We start from the raw sequence: 19,807 nt of genomic DNA on the forward strand, positions 1-19,807 counted from the left end.
CTGGAAACCAGGTCCTGAAGCTTGTAGGCTGTGTGAGCCCCCTTGTCCACCCGCCCTCTGGGGTTCGGGGCTCAGGGTTATTTATTCCCTGCTTGCTGTGGGGCTGTGAGAGGTCACCCCTGAGCCCTGCTGGGATCCTGTTCTCAGGGGAACTCTGGGGGGGTTAACGTGCCCCCCACACAAATACTATCAGGTTTGTTGGTGGGGTGAATAGTAGATGGTATTTAACAAGCCACAGGCCTTTTCCCTTGGTAAAGTAATCGAACAGGTGCTGTACATGGGTGTCGATAATGGCGAGTCTCACAAGGTCCTTGGATGTTTAGTTCTATTTGGGAACATTCCAGAAATCTCTGCTTAGGTAATATACATATATTTGATGTGACAGGTTTGTTCATTTGAGATAAAACCCTGTTTTAAAGTCAGAGGAATGCAAATTGAGGTTCCCATGTGGTTGGGAAACAAGTCCTCCAATCAGTTAGTGTTAATCCAAGCCCTCGTACAGGGGCCCAGGCCTGCCCTGGCCCGAGCTGAGCTGCAGGCGGCAGGGGACTCTGGCTGAAGTGCGGGGCACTTCCTCCCAGATGTGCCTCCCACTGGAAGGTTGACGAAGGCCTTCCCTGGGAGCCTGTGGGTTCATCCTTGTGGTGACCTTGACTGGCAGTAGGCTTGTCTGTCCGTGTTTCCTTGTCCTGTAAACCAGGACTCTGAGGTTCAAAGATGTTGAAAGGGGCCGCCCGGGCTGATGGAGTTCATCAGACTCCTGCCCTTGGCTGCTGCCGCTGACCGCCATGCACTGTGGCCTTTGAAACAGTGCCGTCAGCATTATCTGGGGACTTGTGAAAACTCCAGCATCCCGGACCCCACCTCACCCCTGCCGACCCAGAAACTTCAGAAGTGGCGCCAGGAAGCTGTGTTACCAAACTGTCCAGGTGGTCTTCATGCAAAATAAAGTCTGAGAGCGCTGCCCTGATCCCCTCCCCCCTCCCCCCTGCCCCCTTAGGAAGCCCTCATTTGGAATCAATAGGTGGGTGAGGGAAGAAGACCGGATTTGGTCGTGTGTGTACTGGGTGGAGGGGCAGCGGCCAAGGCGTCTTCGAGATGGGAATCGGGAAGTTTCACAGGGGAGGCGGTATCTGAGCTGGGCTTCGAATGCTGAATAGGAGCCTGCCAGGCAGGGGGTATCGGAACAGGGGGTGCAGGGAGAGGGAGCAGTGCTCGTGTGGGCAGGCAGACCCGAGTGTGAGGGAGGAGAGGGTGGGGGCGGATCTGGGGCCAGTAGCATCTGAGGCCTTAGTGTGGGAGATGCTCCTGGGTTTCACCCTGCCCGCACGTGGAGGGGTCTGCGCCCTTTTCCCTTCTTACCTTTTTTTTAAAAGTGGAGGTTAGATTCACTTTCCAGAAGTGAATGGTGGACCACTCTGGTGGTCCATCGTGAACCCGCGGGGTGGACCATGAGTGATGATGGGCTAGGGGCTCGTGGAAGTCATTTGGCGAGATGGTGGAGGTCTGGAGTAGATAGTAGACCCTGCCCTTGCTTGCTTTTGAGAGCTGTTTCAGAGGTAGAATCAATCAGGGCCGGGATGTGGGGACCGATGGGATGGTAGGCAAGAGGGAGAAGGGCATGAGAGCTGCCGGGTGGCTTGGGTGGGTATTTTGTGCTGACTCCAGCAAGAGGCCAGAGGAGGAGGAGGGAGGGAGGAGGTTGAAGGTCTCTTGCTTGTTTTGGATAAAACTCTCTGCAGACATCCAGGTGATACATTCCCTTGGGCAGGTAGAAATATGAACCTGCAAGCAGGGGCTTGAGAGGCATTGACAAGGTGAGGGTAGGGAGGTTGCAGGGGTGGAGGAGGAGAGCAGCGTGTAGGGAAAGGACTGGAAGAGCCGGGGTGGAGTTCTGTGCCTGTGCACAGATAAGGACAGGCAAGGAGGTTCCCAGAAAGGCAGCAAGACCTCTGTGACTCGCTCCTGTTTGTGGTGCACACACGCCTCACGCAGAAAACAGAACGACACCAGGCAGTTAAGTACTAACCTCCGTGGTGAGGCTCTAGAACTGGAACAGAAGGTTCTTCTTGCCTGATACCCCCATCTTTCCACGTTGAGAAGGCCTTGCCGGGCGCCTTTGCTTTCTCTGTGCCAAGCCTGCTGCAGCTGAGGACAGGAGGCTTCCCATTGGCTGACCCATGTGCTGGGTGCCTTCCATGAGCAGTCTCGTTTATTACGGTCCCTGGCTTGCAGGTGAAGAGCCGGGACATGGTTAGAAGGTCAAGGGGCTTGTCCCAGGTCACACGATTTGTACGTGGCACCTTTGGGACTCGGGTCTAAGTGTGTGCTTCTGACATCCCAGCCTGTCCTGGCCTTTTCGGAAGGGTCAGCGGGGAGGGGACCGAAGTGAGCCTGAATCCCTAACGCCCCAGTGTCCACGGAGGACTTGGAACAGCTGTGGGAATCGAAGGAGCTTCTCAGACAGGTGGCTTACCACAGTCTGCGCGGTGCAGGGTGCTGTCATCTGAGCTCACGGGGCGCGGATGTTCCTGAGGGTAGAGGGTCAGGTTTTCAGAACCGGAGATCACCTGTGTTCAGTCACCTCTGCAAGGCCACCCTTGACCTTGAAGACTATGTTGATAAAGGTCAAGGCATATCCTCTTCCTGCCTTGGACTCCTTGGGAGTTCCAAACCCCGCCCCCCAATTCCCTTCCTGCTTGGGGACCAAAAGAGATTCCCAGGGGCCCCTGTAGGTTGGCAGGGCCGGCTTTTGGACAAGGAGGTGTCCCCTAGGTCATTGTGCCCTAGGACGCCCTGAAGATCCTAACAGCTGCCAGCTTCCTCCACCCTGTCTGGAGAGTGTGTTTGTAGAAGGCCGGAGGCTCGGGGGCTGGAGGGCCAGGTGGCCAGGCAGCTAGGCCCTCATTTCGCACGGGACGTTGGGGTGTGGGCCCCTCTCATGTAACTTTCAGCGCCACATTCTGCGTCCTGGGCACTGGGTCATCCCACGGCCCATCTCTTTGGGAAATGCTTTGTGACCAAACAAAGGGCTCCGTTTTGAAGTTCTCGGTCAAGCGAAGTGAGGAGCTTCAAGGGGTTTGTGCAGCTGACACTCGCTGCCTGAGTCCTGGTGGTCCCGTGGGGATTTTGCTCTTGTGAGTATGAGAGTTTGATGCAAGTGTTGGGACCAGGGAGAGCACCTGCCCTCCTGTTCTCTCTCTCCTCCTCCCCCTCTCTCTACCCCCTCTCTCTGCCCCCCCCCCCCCCCCGCCCAGTTGGCTTTTGGAGAACGTAGAAACTAACAACTGAAACTGTCAGACTCAGGGAGCGGACTGCTGACCAAACAGGGCCTCGCTGTTGGGTGGCACCCTCCCAGACGAGGGTGTTCTTCAGCACTGCAATATTTCCACATTTTTGTTTTCTCTTTTCGAGCCTGAGGAGCTGCTTGCCCTGTTTCTCAAAGACAGCCCTAAATTATATGATGGGTGTGCCTAAATATATAATTTGTGATGGTTACCATATTGGAAGCATTAGCCATTATTCCACCCGATCATCAGGAATGTGAGCTGGTTGAGAGTTTCTGGAACGGTCAGGCTACCGTGGCAGAGGTGGCCGTCAGTGGCAGTTGCGGTCCTGTGATCCTGGCGAGGGGGGCTTTAAGTCCTGACATGTGTCCACGAGGCGCCCTGGCGCTGGGCTGGGGAGCGAGAGTGCAGCCCCTCAGCCCGCTTGCCGACCTGCGTGCCCCGGCTCCCACGCTCTCTGGTCGTCGTCCTCCTGCCAGCAGTGTTTCTGGAAGTAGAGACCTTTCATCTTTTCTATTGTGCAACGTAGGAGGAACAAGTAGTACCTGTGCCTTATAAGGCCTCCGTCTGATGTGAGGGTTTTTCCCTCCCGAAAGTCGGTTCTTGTAGAGGGGGCACTTTGAGGCTGCCTGATCTGCAGTCGCCAGCTCCGTTGCCGTCGTCATTGCCCGCGTGTCTGCGGAGCCCCTGAGCTAGGGCACGCGAGGGCTGTCCCTTCCGACTTGATTGTGGGGACCTCTGTAGCTTTCTCTCTTTCTGTTGGTAAGTTTTGATACCAGCTAGGCCAAAATGTGCCAGTGAAATGTGGGGGTTCCTCTCTTCCCAAAGCCCCTACGCTGTAAGACATTGACAAGCTGCTGCAATGCTGGTTGTCTGTCTGTCTGTCCAGACTCCCTCGATTCCAGAGGTGCCAGGTGCATGAGAGGTCTGTATTCCACTCCCATGGACAGAAAATTGGGTGCCGGCCAGTTGAAAAATTCTTACCAGGATTTGGCATGGCCACTGCAGGCCACCTTGAAGACCAGGAGGGTCTGTCCAGGTTCCCCGGAGCTGGCAGGATCACTGCCACTTCCTTGCCACGGGTTTCACACACTGTGACATTGCCGTGACATTGGCAGCTTCATTCTGTGTTTCTTCTATCAGGACGTGGGCAGCCTCATAGTGGTGCCATTTACTTCTCTTGCACCCGGCAGCAGAAGATCGGTGCGGGGGGAGGGGGGCCGGGAATCCGAGGCTGCCTTGTGGCCCCTGCCCGCAATGCTCAGCTCGAGTCCCGTGGGAGCCCTGCGCCGTGCCAAGAGCCCCGGGCTCGCCCCGCAGCCCACGCCCCCGCCAGGATGGGCCCTGCTGCACCTCACCTGCCTGGCGTCTCGCCTTCTCCCAACCCCCACCCCCCAGCCCCCACTAGGGATCTGTTTCTGGATTTCTACCGCTTTCTGCAGGAATGTGTTGAGGGCTTGAACACCCCCAACTTTCTGAGAGGGAGGTACCTCCAGGGATGCATTCTGGGGGTGACCCCAGCCCAGCCTTGAAGACAGGGTCCCTGTTTTTTAGCTGTGATTACCCTTGGCATTTGAAAAGACACTGTCCCGAGGAAACCCCAGAAAAGGCTTAACTTGTGAGATCTGGTGCGGAGAGTTGTCCCACCGGCACAAACTGCCTTTTCTCCCTAACAGTTTAAATCTGTCGTCCACTCCCCACGAAACGATTGGACGGGCCGGATGCTGGTTTCCCATCTGTTCTCTGTTTGCGTTTGGGCGCCATTTCAAAAACCACACGGGAAAAGTTTATGGGCAAACATTATAAAAAGTGACAGTGTGAAGTACTGTATCACCGGCTTGGCAACATAAAGTGTTACCTGAAGTAGCTTACCGCCCCAGCACTCTCTGCAGTGCTGCAGTTGTCTCGGGGTGGCACCGGGGGGGACACTCACACTCATCTGGGTGTGTGCGATGGAGCTGAGCAAGCCACCGCCTTCTGGATGTCACGAGAGTTCTACTCTCACACACAGCGAGAATTTGTTTCCCTGTGTTTATTCACACAGAGGGAAATTCAAGCAGCCTGTAGCTCGTGACATCAGTGTGACATCACTCCAAGACATGAGGTCATGACCTCTTCTACCCTGATCCCCGAAGGGACTTGTTGGTCCAGCCATTTTAGGTAACAGTGACAGAGACATGTCCAAACCTGCTGTGTGTGTGTGTGTGTGTGTTTGTGTGTGTGCCGGCTTTCTTTTTTTCAAATTTCAACTCATAGCAGGGAAGATACGCAGGAGCACGTTTTCTGTCTGTGGAAAGCCTTGGAAAGAGCATTTGCTGGCAGCAAAGTGGCTTCTGGAATCTTCCGTCTTCCTGCAAGAAGGGCTGAGGGAGTTGTCAGAAGGTGTGTTCCTTGGGAGTTTCTCTCCGCTCCCCTTGTGTTGGAAAGGTTCAAAGTATGCCCTGGCCCCAGAAAAAAAGTAAATCCAGGAAATGTTAATGACGCTGTACAAGGCCTTATTTAAGTCTCCCAGGGAGCACTTCGCGGTGTGTCCACTGTCATCTTTTACACAGTAGGCGGGGCCCCTCGGTGCAGGGGAGGGGAGGCGAGGTGTTGGCCTGAGTAGGTGGGAGGCCGGCGAAGTCAGGGAGGCTGCTGGGTCAGGCAGACGCTGCGCTGCTGATGTCAGAGGCGGCTGGCACTTCATCTTGGCGCCGCGGCAGGGAAATCCGCTGCATAGGCCGGGAGTGGGCAGGGACGCCACCTGAAGGATTCAGGTGTGGAAGAGAAACCAGAGCTTTGAGTGGCCACCCTGGGAGTGGGCAGGGACAAAACGACCTCCCCTGAGCTGTTCGGGTTCCGGGCCATGCCTGTGTTCTTGGCACTGTGCGTTGTCTTTGAGGCAGGAACCTGCAGGTTGGCTGGCGTGGGAGGGGACCGTGGTGGCGTGCTGCTCCTCCCCTCGTGCACCCCACTCACCCTTCCGCACTCTGTGTCTTCCTTCTCTTCTCCCTTCCCCTCTTTCCTGTTGCTTTCAATGGCTATCTTCCCCCCAAGACGCCCTTGAAGTCCTCCTGAGAGGCATGGTGTTTCTGCCAGGTTCTTTCTGCTGGGTTCACCAAGGACACCACAGACCCCCAGATAAGCCTTTTGTGAATCGGCCACTTAGGCGAGGGGAGAGCGTGTGCATTCTGAATAGCAGTTACTGGCTCAGTTTTGCCAAGGAACATCGTTCTCTTACTCATGTGTTTTGGGGAATTATTTACTCTCCTTGAAGTTTATTTTTCTAATTGGAGAACTAGGTAACAGCTTTGACCTGGTGTTACTGGAAATAAAAACCACTTTTAGTACATGGAGTCAGCTTATCGGGCCATTGAGATGGGAGCCCACCAGGAAAATTGTGTCTGTGGGTGGACAAATCCAAGTATTTCCTGGTTGTCCTCTGGAAGGAGTGGCGCTCAAGGTCATGGTGAGCGTCTTCAGCCTGGAAGGACAGTGATAGTGACTCTCCTGGGCCCAGTGAGTTCTAGTTTGGAAGATCAAGTTTGTGTTGGTTGGCTAGTTGGGTTCTTACAAGATGTGGTCCCAACCCTGACCGGTGTGGCTCAGTGGATTGAGCGCTGGCCTGAAAACCAAAAGGTCGCTGGTTCGATTCCCAGTCAGGGCACATGTCTGGGGGGCAGGCCAGCTGCCTAGCTGGAGTGTGTGAGAGGCAGCTGATTGATGTTTCCCTCCTCTCTTCCTCCTTCCCTTCTCCTCTCTCTAAAAATAAATAAAATAAAGTCTTTAAATTAAAAAAAAAAGACGTGGTCCCTGCCCTCCTTCTTCAGTCTGTAGGAGCTGGTGTCCTCTTGGCGATGCTGGCTCAGCATCTTAGGCTCACTGGTTCCAGTGAGACTTGGTGGTTTACCTGTTTCAGGTGAATGGAAGGATTCTCAGTCAAATGTTTTTCTTTAAAATCAGAGAAATCACAACTCCACCTTCATTGGGAGAGATTTTTCTGCACTGTGATTTCAAGTGTCTTGCTTCTCTTCTACCTTTTAAACAGTCTTAGCACACTCCTGTGCCTTCTCCATGACATGAGGACGAGGCTTCTCTTTCTCCAAGGCTGGGACCAAGGCAGGTTGGTGGCGCGGCTCCCTGTCACTCGGCTCCCTGTCTCTCCCGTAAGGGAGGGAAGTGTTGCCGTGTGTGTTGCTTCCCTGCTCAGCAGTGGCTTGATGACCAATTCTGACTCAGAGGAAAGCAATTCCATCACGTTCTCCATGACTTGTAATCCCATGATGTAGTTGTAATAAATACTTTTTTATGACCCAGGCTAATTATTGTAAATTCATTCTGACATTGTGGGTGCTTTTCTGTAATTAGTTGTTGGATACGGGGGACCCAAATGACATCTGATCTTTGCTTGAACCAGCTATTGAAAGGGTTGGGCCAGGTGGCCTTTGGGGCCTTGTCACTTCTGACATTGTATGAATCTGTGACTCAGGGTTGCTGGGAGACGGTCTGAGAGTTGGGGTCATTCCCCATCGCTTCCTCTATCTCCTGCCCTTTGTCTCCATTTTTCTTTTCCTTTCCCTTTCCTGCCCAGTATCGAGTTTGAAAAGATATCTATTAGTCACTGAGTTCGATTGCATCAGGATATAAACAGCCTCGGGGCTGGTGGCCTGAGGACCTTCCAGCTGAGTTCCCAGCAACATCTTTCCAAGGACACTTTGCCCCTCACTTCTCTTTGGCGAAGCCTTCCATGACCATCCAGTGGGGAAGGTGGCAAACTTTCTGAAAAGGGCAGGACCTTACATATTTGAGGCCTTTGTGAGCAAATGCTCAATTCTGCCTCTGTAAAGCAACAGCAGCCGGCACCATGACCACAGACACTTTTCATTAGGGAAGCGAATGAGTGTGGCTGTGCGCCCGTTGGGTCGGGGCGGGGAGAGGAGGCGGGGAGGTTTGCCAGCTCCGCTTCTGGAAAGAGCCCTCCCCTGCCTTCTCCGGGGGCGCTGCTGTCCTGCTGTATTCCACCTCACACTTGTACGACCACCTCACTACCTTCTACGTTTTGCAGATTTTATATTTATGTCTGCTCCCCTCCCCCCACCAGAATTAAAGTTCCTCAGCTTTAATTGCAGGGACTGTTAAGTGCCCGGGCTATTTTTGTTCCTTGTTGCTGCCTGAGCACCCAGAATAAAGTGTGGCTCGTAGTAGGTGTTCAGTAAATAATCGTTGAGTGAGAAAAAGCAAACCTGAAACTTAACCAGCCTGTCTCTCGGGCTTTCTGCCCTTGTTTGGGGGCACGCGGGTCCATGTTAAATTTGACTTCTGTTTTCGTCCTTTCGTTGAGGCTGCTGTTTTATGTTCACATTCTGCTCCACACCTGGCCCTTCTTGGGGTGTATGCCTTTGGAGGTGCTCTCTTAGGGGCCCTGGCCGTGCCGTGTTGGCTGGGGGTGGCCGTGGTCAGGAGTGACGCTGGCACCAGCTGTGTGCAGCCCTCCCTGTCCCTGCAACCGTGGGGCTGAAGTGTGAAGTGGCTTCGTTTCTCTCCTGTTTGGGAGGTTTGTGTGGACCACACTCAAAGGACAGACAACTGTGATGTTGTCCAGGTGTGGAGCCCTCCCAGAGCCAGGAAGCCTTTGTGTTTTCCAGACCTGGGACTTCAGGCACCACCCACAGTTCTCACCTGGGGGACTGAGAACCAGTCGATTCACAGACCCCGTGGGTCCCAGCCAGCAGCTCTGGCTGTTCCCCTTGAAGATTCGTGGTCCCTTCTGTCTGCGCACGGAGGGTGCACAATGCCATCCAGCCCTGCGGACCTGTGGACCTGTGGACTGGGGTTAGGTTCAACACAAGCCACCTTCCTTGTTTCCCCCAGGGATGGCCCTGGGGAGGGAGGAGCAGGGCGGGGTGCAAAGATGGCCTCTAGTCCTGAGCCCTCCCTCCCTCCTGGGTCTTGGTTGCTCCTCAGAGACGGGAAGGTAGTGGTCCACTTCCCTCTGGGTCAGGGCGACCGGCGACAGTGGCAAGCCTCACCCAGGATGGGGGACTGAGGGGTTTGGGTTTTGGAGGATGCAGTGGGCTTAGCAGGGAGGCAAGGAAGGGAGCAGTAGCCCTACAGGACAGAGGCCTGAGGGGGTTGGAACCTGGGGTGTGTGGTGGAGGTGGGCAGGGGTGGCGGGGCGGTGGTCGGCGTGCAGTGCTCTCGGTGGATTTGCTTCGGGGTCTGTTTATGTACCGTGGAGACCGCCTCCCTGCCGTCTGGGGCATTTTACATTTTGTTTCTGGTGTTACGGGCTCTAGGCTTTTATCGCGTTAAAGAAAATTGCTTGCCCCCCCCACCAGCTCAGCCCAGCAACGCTCCACTCCGAGCCTGTGAGCTCTCGAAAACCCAGCAGTGGATTTGTGGAAGGGCCCACTGATTTTGGGTTGGAAGCATTTTAAGAAGCCTGGCTTTGTGACTACAGGCAAAGTGTAGCACAGTAAGGCAGTGCGTGTGTGCGTGCATGGACACAAGTCACACAGCCATGTTGAATGAAAAACTTTGTAAAGCGCACGTTCTGACACGTCAAAAATGCCATGCTAAGGGAGTTTCTCCAGGATCGCATTGCAGGCCCTTGCAGGCAGGCTTTGGATTGGCAACTGACTTAAAAGTTTCCTCGTACAGTAGCCTTCCCTGCTGGGTTCTGGGGTTGTGGTGAAAGCCCTCCGGTGTGGGGTAACTCAGTGGGGCCGCTTCTGCTGGGGGCTTCCTCTGGTTCCTGTTTCCGACACTCAGCTCTCCGCCCGAGGGCCACTCCTGGCTTCCTGGGGTCGCGGTGGTTTCGGGGGAAGAGAGAGGCCAGCCTGCTGGGGCCGTTTGCAAGCAAGAACTGCTCTCCTGGGAATATGGGGGCCTCTATTGACCTGTGTTGGACGGTCTCTCCTTCTCCTCCTTCCCATCTGTCTCCGTCTTCTCTCTCCCACCTTTCTACAGAGCCACCAACCAAATACCAAATCTCCCAACCGGAAGTTTTCGTGGCCGCGCCCGGGGAGTCTCTAGAGTTGCGCTGCCTGTTGAGAGACGCTGCCATGATCAGTTGGACTAAGGATGGGGTACACTTGGGACCCAACAATAGGACAGTGCTTATTGGGGAGTACTTGCAGATAAAAGGTGCCACGTCTAGAGACTCCGGCCTCTATGCTTGTACTGCTGCTAGGACTGTAGACAGTGAGACTGTCTACTTCATGGTGAATGTCACAGGTGAGTTGGCCTGCGAGCCCTCGGCTCTCTCTCCCCTGTAGCCATTTTCTGGGTTGAATTTCACTGGGCAGGTGACATGCTGGTGGGATCTGCTCATTGGGTGCCAGGCCCAGAGCTTCATAGTCTGTTACTGATCTGCTTTTGAAGTTCTTCCTCAGGGCCTGGTGTGCCAGGGAGGCTGGTCGTTAAAGATGCCGGGATTCTCATGTGCAGAACACGTTTAAGACAGCACACTTTTTCTGTAGGAACAGCGCCTCTCTGGCCCCACCCCAAGCCACCCGCACCTGTGGCATTTAGAATACAGGATTGACATTTGGGTGCTGGAGATTTCAGATTCCTGTTACTAGAACGGAGTTTCTCTCCTGGATTCTTCTTTCATGTAGTAAGGGGGACTGCGCAGGCCCCCTTCTTGGTGGCCGAGTTTGAAGTGTTGTTTAAACAGTCTTGGTAAGTGGTCGGAAGACTACACAGGGCTGAGTTTTTTCTCGGGACTAATTCCTCCCTCGAAGGGGACCCCGAGCACTGAAAGGTTTTGCTGGAAAGAATCTTTTTTTTAAAAAAAAAATTTTTATTTATTTTTAGAGAGAGAGGGGAAGGGAAGGAGAAAGAGTGGGAGAGAAACATCGGTGTGTGGTTGCCTCTCATGTGTCCCCTCCTGGGGACCTGGTCTGCAACCCAGGCAGGTGCCCTGACTGGGAATCGAACCGGCGACCCTTTGCTTCACAGGCCCATGCTCAATCCACTGAGCTACACCAGCCAGGACTGGAAAGAATCTTTTAGCTAGTGCTCACCTGTGTGTTTGCTGGAGACTTGAGTACCGTTTGCAGCTTAAAGCCCAGTTTCCGTAGCTCCCGCTTTATAGAGTGTGTACGTGGTGTAGAAGCAAACAACATGGAGAGTCAGAATACAGACCAACTGTCAGCATGGAGAGAGAGTTGAAGCCGCAGAGACCAGCCTAACTGAACGCGGTCTCAGGCTTCGGGTGCGGGTTTCCGGGTTGCCACTGCCCCGAAGGACCGAGTGTGGTGCAGGGAGCCTTTGACCTGGCAGACACACAACCACGGGTGTGTTCTTTTGCATACAGATGCCATCTCCTCCGGAGACGACGAGGACGACACAGATGGCTTCGAGGATTTTGTCAGTGAGAACAGTAACAACAAGAGTAAGTAACGGCCGTCCCCGAAGGTCCCCGCGAGAGGAGAGCTTGGTGGGAAGGCCTGCCTCTAACCTGTCTTCCTGTCGACTCTTCGAGAGGCCCCGCCCTCGACCCTCCCCTTTCTCCGCTGTGTCTACTCCCCCGACTTCCAATTCTGAGAATAAACCAGTGTTACTGTGCACCCTCCGCTACTGTTTGTTTGTCTTTTCTTACCGTGTCAGTAAGCCACTCTCCTGTGAATGCACTTAGGACCTTCCTTTCCTCAGCTTTCTCTTTCCCTTTGGTTTCTCACTGTTTGGGGACATGGCAGAGTACCATAACATCCTGATTTTCTCTGCGACCATCGATGGCGCTACCCATACCCCAGTGATATACTCAGCGGGTGGAAGGGGGTTCTTCTTCTTCTCCCTCCTCTGGGACACATTGGGCCATTCTTCCCCGGGGACATTGGGCCATGTTTGATTGTCATAACAGGGGTGGGGGTGCTAGTGGCCTCCTGTGGGTAGAGGCCAGAGGGGTTGTTAAAACACGCACGGTGTAGGGGATGGTCCCACGACCAAGAATGACCTGGGTGGTGTTGAGGGTGAGAAGCCATGGCTTTTAAAATACTGTTGCATGTTGAGCAGAAATAAGGAAAGTGTGCCTTCCCTAGCCAGTGGAAAAGGGGGCCGATGAATGCTGTTTGCTTATTTAAGGGGACTAATACCAAGCATGGACACATAGGAGGGCTTTACTGGATGGGTAAGCCTGGCTGCACGGAACTGGCAGCAGCTTTGGATTTGAACCTGAGTTCAAATACTGCCACTGCTTCCCAATTGGGTGACCTNGCTTTTAAAATACTGTTGCATGCTGAGCAGAAATAAGGAAAGTGTGCCTTCCCTGGCCAGTGGAAAAGGGGGCCGATGAATGCTGTTTGCTTGTTTAAGGGGACTAATACCAAGCATGGACACATAGGAGGGCTTTACTGGATGGGTAAGCCTGGCTGCACGGAACTGGCAGCAGCTTTGGATTTGAACCTGAGTTCAAATACGGCCACCGCTTCCCAATTGGGTGACCTTGGGCAAGTCCTCTAACATCTGTACCTCAGTTCAACTGTAAAATGTGAATAATACTTATCTGATGAGTTGTTATGAGGATTAGATGTGTTCCTATCTGGACAACGCTCAGAAAAATATTTGTGGGTGTATGTTCAATAAAGAAGATGATATAGAGAGTTCGTTGTATTTCCCAGGAACGTGGCTGGAATGGTCCCAAAGTGGTGGTGTGCTAGCCACACATGTTTGTTGCTTAGATTTATATTCTCCATTTTCTCAAAAGGATTTTAGTCAGTTAAATAACTTAAACAAGGCCTAAATAATAAAGACAACTAGTTATTAACACAGGCTCAGGGTTTTTGAGAGAAAGAAGAGAAAAATCAATCTTGTCCAACACCTGCAGTAACGTGTTTCTTAAGTGGGAATTGGATTTGTCCCTGAGTCTCCCAGGACCTAGCAGCTTGGTCAAAAAAGGGAAATATTTTGGTTTATATAGTCTTTACCTTCTGGCAAGAGAAAGCGTGGGGCTTGGTTCACTGGCACGCACCCCTGAGAACTTAGGAGAAATGAAACTTCTCAGGCCCCACCCCAGACCCACTGAGTTAGAAACCGTGGGGGTGAGTCTGATGTGCCCTGAAGTGGGAGGACCCCGGGCTTTGGGCCTCACATGTCTGGATCTGCCCCAAACAGGAGTGGCGCTGTTAGCGATGTTGCCCATAAAACAGTGGGTAATGAGGTGAGTAAAGTGTTTTTCACTATGATTTGTACCTACCTTCTAATGAGCTTGTTATATTTTAATAATAAAGCCCTAGTACATCAGAAGACATCACTCGCTTCTTAGTCCTTGGCTGTGGCAGGGGCGGCAGTGAATGACTGTGGCATTCACAGGTCCTGCATGGGGCAGGACCCCGACACCCCGATAGGGTGAAGGGAAGAGTTATTTCTGTTCGATTGAGGGAAATTTATGAATCAGTGAGCAAAAGGCAAAGCTGCGGTTCTCAGTGGGCCTGGTCCATGTCCCATTACCGCACCCCTCGCTCAGTGCCCAGGGTGGCGATGGGAGTGGAGTGGGGAGGCCGTCACTGCTGTTTGCAGCTCCGCAGTGGTGCCCACACGTGGGCATCATCGCTGCTGACTGGGAGACGTCTGATGCTGTCAGCTCGGTCGTGCTGGCGTGCCTGGGAGCTGCGCTGTCCTGCTGGCCAGTACTGTGGCCGCTAGTTCTGATCAATGTCCTGACACAATGCTTGGGAAGCGATAACGTGTAACAGCAAGGTAGTGGTTACATAACAAGTAGGCTGAGTGCATGGAAGCCTGTCTCATGAATCGGAAGGATTACCTGCCTCGGACCTGCAGCTCTGCGTCCCGAACGTTAGCTCCGACTGCCCAGTGCCCAGGCAGAAGGGCCTGGTAGCAGAGTGCCCCACTTAATGAATGCCAGCCCTCACTGAATGACTCGCCATGCCTTCGCCTTGCAACCGGGGTCCTTTGTAATTAGCTCTCCAATGACACCGGCTCTGCTCCGAAAGGGGTGCTCAGTGGCGGTGATTAAGGGCTGGTGTTAGCTGTACCAGGGAGATACTGCTGTCGGGAGCTGCCTCTGGATGGTGCCTGTGAAACATTAGACGTGATTTAAAGTGATAGCAGTTCTTAGCTGGCTACTCGGCCTCTGCCATCTGTTCCTGTGATTAGGTTGGTCTGATTCACAGGTGCAGCCTGGGGCGGCTGAGATTAAGCAGCTGCGGTCTGTGGGGACAGAGGAATGCCATGGCCAGGGTAATTGGCAAGGCGGGAAAGGGGATGTTGCCATTAAAATGATTTTTGCCACCTCCAATGTCAAATGCTTGACCTGATTAATAGGGAAAATTGTAGAAGCACCGAATTCTTGGCATTTTCAGCCACCTGGAAAATGCCTGTTGTCCACCTCGATTCCTTCTGATTGTCTGGAAATGCCACTGCTGTGTGTCTGAAAGTTCCTCCTCAGTGACATTAATAGACAATGCTCAGGTGACACTGTGTTGACAGTGACATTGCTGGGCTTTTCTAAAGTTTGTTTTTTTCTCTTTTTGGGTGGGTAGATGTCAAGCCTGTATCTTGGGGCTTGAAAATCTCTTGCTGGTTCTTGCCCCTGCTGGTATGCTCAGTGATGGTTCCGTTTATTTTGTGGTTAACTATCAAAAGGCAAGCTTATCTGCCAGGTAGAGTTCTTTGCAGATTCTCTACAGAGGACAGAAAGTGTGGTACCATGGCCAAAATGGAAGCAGGTTTGTTGAATTTTGGCCGTGGCACTGGTATCTGTTAACACCAAGGCCTGAGCTGATTTCAGTAGGAGTGTTTGGCAATATTCCGTGAACCCCAGGCCCCCCATGGGCTCCTATGGCGCGTTTCCTCATTTCCACAAGCAGATCCCGCCGCTCGGCTTTGAGGATTGCGTTCTGTCTCTTTGTGTGTGTTGCCATGTGGTGTTTCAGGACTGGCTTCCCGGTGGGCTGCTGCTGGCCGGTGAGGACCAGCCCAAATGGGGAATAAAGACTTTGCGGAACTACCGTCTTCACCTATGTCTCATTAATGAGGGATCTCGTTAATAACGTCGTCCGCATTAAGGCAATACGCTGGTCCACAACAGTTCTCCAGCAGAATGAGCTGTATTGACATGGATTTGGAAACCACCTCTTGCTGGGACCCCTCTCTTGGAGACTTCCAGTGCCCCATCAGCATGATCTAAGCTCTGAAGTGTTCTGTCGTTAAAGCACGTTTAATTTCGTCTTCTCTCGAGGTTTTCCAAATGGACGGCCCCCAAGACCCGTTTTAACCCGCAGCATCCGTCGCCATGCCGCTGCACGGGCTCTGGAAACCTCCGCATGTGCTGATTTGATTGACCTAACTTTCTCTGCTCTCTTAAGTCTGGTTCTGCCATCCAGGTGCGAAATGCATTCTCGGGTCATATTTTAGCAGCTGACTGGCTGGTGACCTCACTTCTTACTGGTGCTAGACATTTGCCTGAACAGAACAATCCTGTGATGTCATTAGAGGCCTGGCCGCCAGGAAGTGATGTCACCCCACAGGCCCCTCAGTGACACAGCCGTTCTCCGGACAGAAAGACACTGTTTCAAATCCTATGCCATTTCAGATTTCGAAATGCATCCAGGTTGCAGGTTGACAAGGTTCCGATGTTATACGTTAGCAAATGAAAGCATAATTTACAGGAACAAGCCCTTGTTCTAGGTGTCTCAGTGGGTTATCTGGCAGTACTTGAGTTGACATGGATGTCCGTTTGGTGGGAATGGGGTTTTTATTACCCCTGACTTGGGTGTATCGTAGTTTCTGTTTCTGAAGAGCTTGAGACTTAGCTGTTGGGAGGATCATGATTGATGGGAAGTTCAGGTTGGCTTCTTAACCAGAGGGAGTTGGTAGCGCCGCAGCTGTGCGAGATTCCTGCTGCTGGAGCAGTTCTTTCTATCCAGGGGAGGCAATTTCCTCTTTTGGTTGCATGCCTGTTGAGACCTGTAGCAGATGTCCATACCTGTGTCTGGGAGAAAGGCAAAAGTGCTTGGAAGTAGCTAGGGAAAATGGGCGTTCTTGGCCTGGGATTTCAAACTCCTTTCATTGATTAATCTGCTGATAATAGTTTATAGTCCCCTTTGCTCTGATTGGGATTCTCACTTGTTAGAAATTCCTTCTAAGTTGGTAAATGTTGGTTTCTTAGTTATGTTGAAGTTTCCGAGAGTTAAAATCAAACACAGCCAAAGTGCACAGTCTTCTTACATTTTTTTTTTGGAATTCCTTCATGGAGTGAGCAGCTCATCACAGGTGGGTTTGGGTGTTTGAGCTGGGGGCCAGTCGTGGGGTTCTGGCCGGTACGTCCTGAGTGAACAGCTTTTCTCCCTTGGGCAGGGGGGGGGGGGGGGGGGGGGGGCGATCTGGGCGGAGGCTCTGTCAGATAGTATCAATGACAAGGGGAGGGTTTTCTTTTGAAGGCGGGTCCTGGAAACCCCCACAGGGCAACTGGTGTCCCAGAGGACTCCCCCATTTCACTTGCCTGGCTCATTTTAATGTTTTTCCTACCGAATGCTTGACTGGTCAGCAAGTTAGTTGTTCTCATGAGATTTCTCAAAGCAACTCCCCCTCATAATTACATCCTCACTCACATCTCCATATTTTGTTAGATTTCTCTTATAAATGAAAAACCGAAAACAAATGAACTGCAGTGTATTGTGAGGAGGGGGGGGATGTTCTCTGAGACAGCCCTCCACCCAGGGGTCAAAGCATTCAAATGTCCTGATTAGTGATATTTTTAAAGGCCCTAATTATAGACTTAAGACAGAGGCCTTAGTGGGGCTTTAGGGAGTTTGTAAGACTTAATCTAGGAGTTGAAACAGCCTGTTTTTTTTTCCTTTTTTTTTATTTTTGCATCAATAAAAATACAGTTGGCAGTCCTCAGCGCCCACAGCTCACGTAAATCTTGAACTTTTGACTTAATTACCATGGGAGAGTTCAAGGGGCAGCTTGGAGTGGTTGAAAGAGCACTGCTCGGGGAGCTGGAGACTTGGTCTAGCCTCAGCCTGGCCTCTGGCCGGGTGACCTTGATCAAATCACTTAACCTTTTAGGTGACATTGATCCCATCAGCCTTTGGGCCAGATGGTCACTGAGGTTGCTTTTGGTACAGTGGTAATATGAGTCCATGTTTTCCTTTAAACTGCTGGGCTGGATTCTCTCTGATTTCAGAGAGAGAGGAGACCATAAACCTTAGAGGTCAGTATTCAGATGTGTAGGGGATTTTGTAGGGGCAGGCGCAGTGGCCTATGTTTTCTCATTAAGTTTAAATTGCAGGGTCAGACTAAATCCCCTCATCCTGCCCTTTGTTGACAGAATCAATATCTGCCCAGAATCTGGATACCTGGAAAGAGCCTTAGAACTGGGAGGAACCTTATCCAAACATTCAGTTCATCTGCCTCATTTTGTAGCCAAAGCTTTGACAGTTGCCCATCTGGCCCATCCACCCACCCACCCAATAGGCCACAGTCAACCCCAGTCGTACCTTCCAGGTGCTCTACCCTTGTTGGCCAGCCAACATTGGAAGGAATGTTTTTCAGAATGGAAACAGCCTGGTGATGAAAACTTACACGTAAGGAACCGAGGCAGCCCCACGGAGGGGCAGTGACTCGCCCCTGTGGGGTGGAGGTAGCGAAGAAAGTCTGTATTGAGGGAACTTCGGGTGAAGTTCCTGCTGGTTGCGCGTCTCCTGTTTAACCAGCCGTGTCTCGGGAGGTGTGTGCTGTGTTGATGTCGGGCCCTTCACTCGCACTGACACACCATGACTGTTGCAGTTCAGAAGAGGAGTGTGGCTTGGTGTACTCCACCTCAGTGACTGGGTTGGTTGATTTATTTTGGCGGGCTCTATTCCTTGAACCTCATCCTTAGCCTACGGTGGCTAAAAGCATCATTCTTTTGATACATGTTCCGTCAGAAGAGCCGAGAGGCCCAGAGTAGAGGGGACCATACCTATCTTCTGGGTACAGTTCATCTTCCTGCCATGGGAGGGTGACATCACACCCCGCCCCCTGCAGATTGGCTTTACCCCATGGCTCATGTGTCCCTGAGGTTACGCCAGGGAAGGTGTACAAAGCGGGTGCCATAGCTTTCTTTCCAGCAACATGATGTGGCCTTGGCTTGCAGGTTCCTTTTAAATAAAGTTGCTGAGTAAATATCTGTACCGAGCACCTTCCACGTGCCAGGGTGATCTCCACCTTTGTAGGTCACTGATTTACACGAATTCCTTCTCCAGATCTCAGTTACTGATGCTGTTCACCAGCCTCGGTATGAGAGAGGCCTCCCCAGGTAGCCCTGTTTCTCATCCACTGCCTTGTATTTGGGGGAGCCCTGGCGTTTCCAATGTCCGGGCTGCTGAAATGGCAGGAAGTGTTGAAGGAGGGGAGTTTGCAGAGGATATGAGGCTGCTGCTGAAGGAAACACAAAAGCACAAAATTCCCACAGTGTGATGATTTCTCTACCCCTTCCAGTGACACTGGTTTATCTCAGGAAGAGCCACTGTAAAATGATAAAATCATTCCTTCCCTTCAGCATCGTGCCGATTTTTAAAAATCCGTGAGCTTGACCTCTCAGAGAAAGGCCTGGTCAAAAAAGCGCATCGTGCCTGCGTGACGTCAGCACCTGCCCAAGGTGGGGTGGGGCCTCATGCACACAGGGAACCTCCGCAACGTGGCGACGCGGCTTGACAGCCCTTTCTGCTTGGTCACGACTTAATGAGTATTCAGGGAAAGAGACTGTTTTGAATTCAGGTTTTGTTTGGTTTTGTTTTAAGATTTATTTATTTATTTTTTAGGGGAACAGAGGGAGAAATAGAGGGTGAGAAACATCAATGTGGTTGCTTCTCGAACGCGCCCTACTGGGGACCTGCCCCGCAACCCAGGCATGTGCCCTGACTAGGATTTGAACCAGCGACCTTTTGATTTGCAGGCCCATGCTCAGTCCACTGAGCTGTGCTGGCCAGGGCTAAATTTAGGGTATGAGGGATAGTCCTGTAGGTGATGTGTCTCTACAGTTCTTGACTAGGCGAGGGCCCCACCCACCCTGGATCCCTGCAGCACAGCTGTGTGACCTCTCTGCATGAGCAGCTCTTGTAGGTGCAGTGGTGGTGATTGAAATTTCGCCCCAGTGAAGTGGCCCCCTGCCAGAGATTCCAGCAAAAGTCTTTCACCCTCACCCTGCAGTCCTTCCTTAGGTGCCAAGACAGAGGTGCTGGTTGCCAGGTCTGCGCGGGCCCGTGGCATCTGGGCGATCCTGTGCGTGGGTTGCAGCCTCATTGTCCGCACGGCGAGAGAGCCCCGGGGCAACATTCCCAGAACCTGCTGCTAAATCCCACTTTTTGACATTTTAGGGAACGTCAGAATCACGCCTAATAAGCTGTAAGCACATATCTGTTGGTTTCTTTTATGTAAGAAAGAGAAGATGCTCGAAAGGATCCGCTGTAACCGATCCGCTCTGTGAGCACTGCTACATTAGTATTTAGCTGATTCATGTGACTAGGCTTTTGTGTTTACTTAAACAAATGACGTGTGCAGACACCTGAAGTAGGTTTTTCTGTCTAGGCCAG

The 19,807-nt window shown here is 52.4% G+C and overlaps 1 protein-coding gene across 11 annotated transcripts in view; it reads left to right on the top strand.

Annotated features, from left to right (window-relative positions):
* The window catches only part of FGFR2 (fibroblast growth factor receptor 2), a 98,586-nt gene that overhangs the window by 15,118 nt on the left and 63,661 nt on the right, over positions 1–19,807 (top strand). For 6 of the 11 annotated variants that reach the window (XM_037059618.1, XM_037059620.1, XM_037059621.1 and 3 more), the window contains exons 3-4: positions 10,236–10,502; positions 11,587–11,664. The exons of 3 other annotated variants lie outside the window; for them this stretch is intronic. In XM_037059618.1, the coding sequence (XP_036915513.1) occupies positions 10,236–10,502; positions 11,587–11,664 (345 nt within the window). The remainder of the gene's footprint in view (positions 1–10,235; positions 10,503–11,586; positions 11,665–19,807) is intronic. 2 more of the 11 variants (XM_037059624.1, XM_037059623.1) reach the window with 1 other exon arrangement.

This window comes from Sturnira hondurensis, unplaced genomic scaffold (assembly GCF_014824575.4).
Source record: "Sturnira hondurensis isolate 20B ecotype Veracruz unplaced genomic scaffold, ASM1482457v3 Scaffold0011253, whole genome shotgun sequence".
NCBI lineage: Eukaryota > Metazoa > Chordata > Mammalia > Chiroptera > Phyllostomidae > Sturnira > Sturnira hondurensis.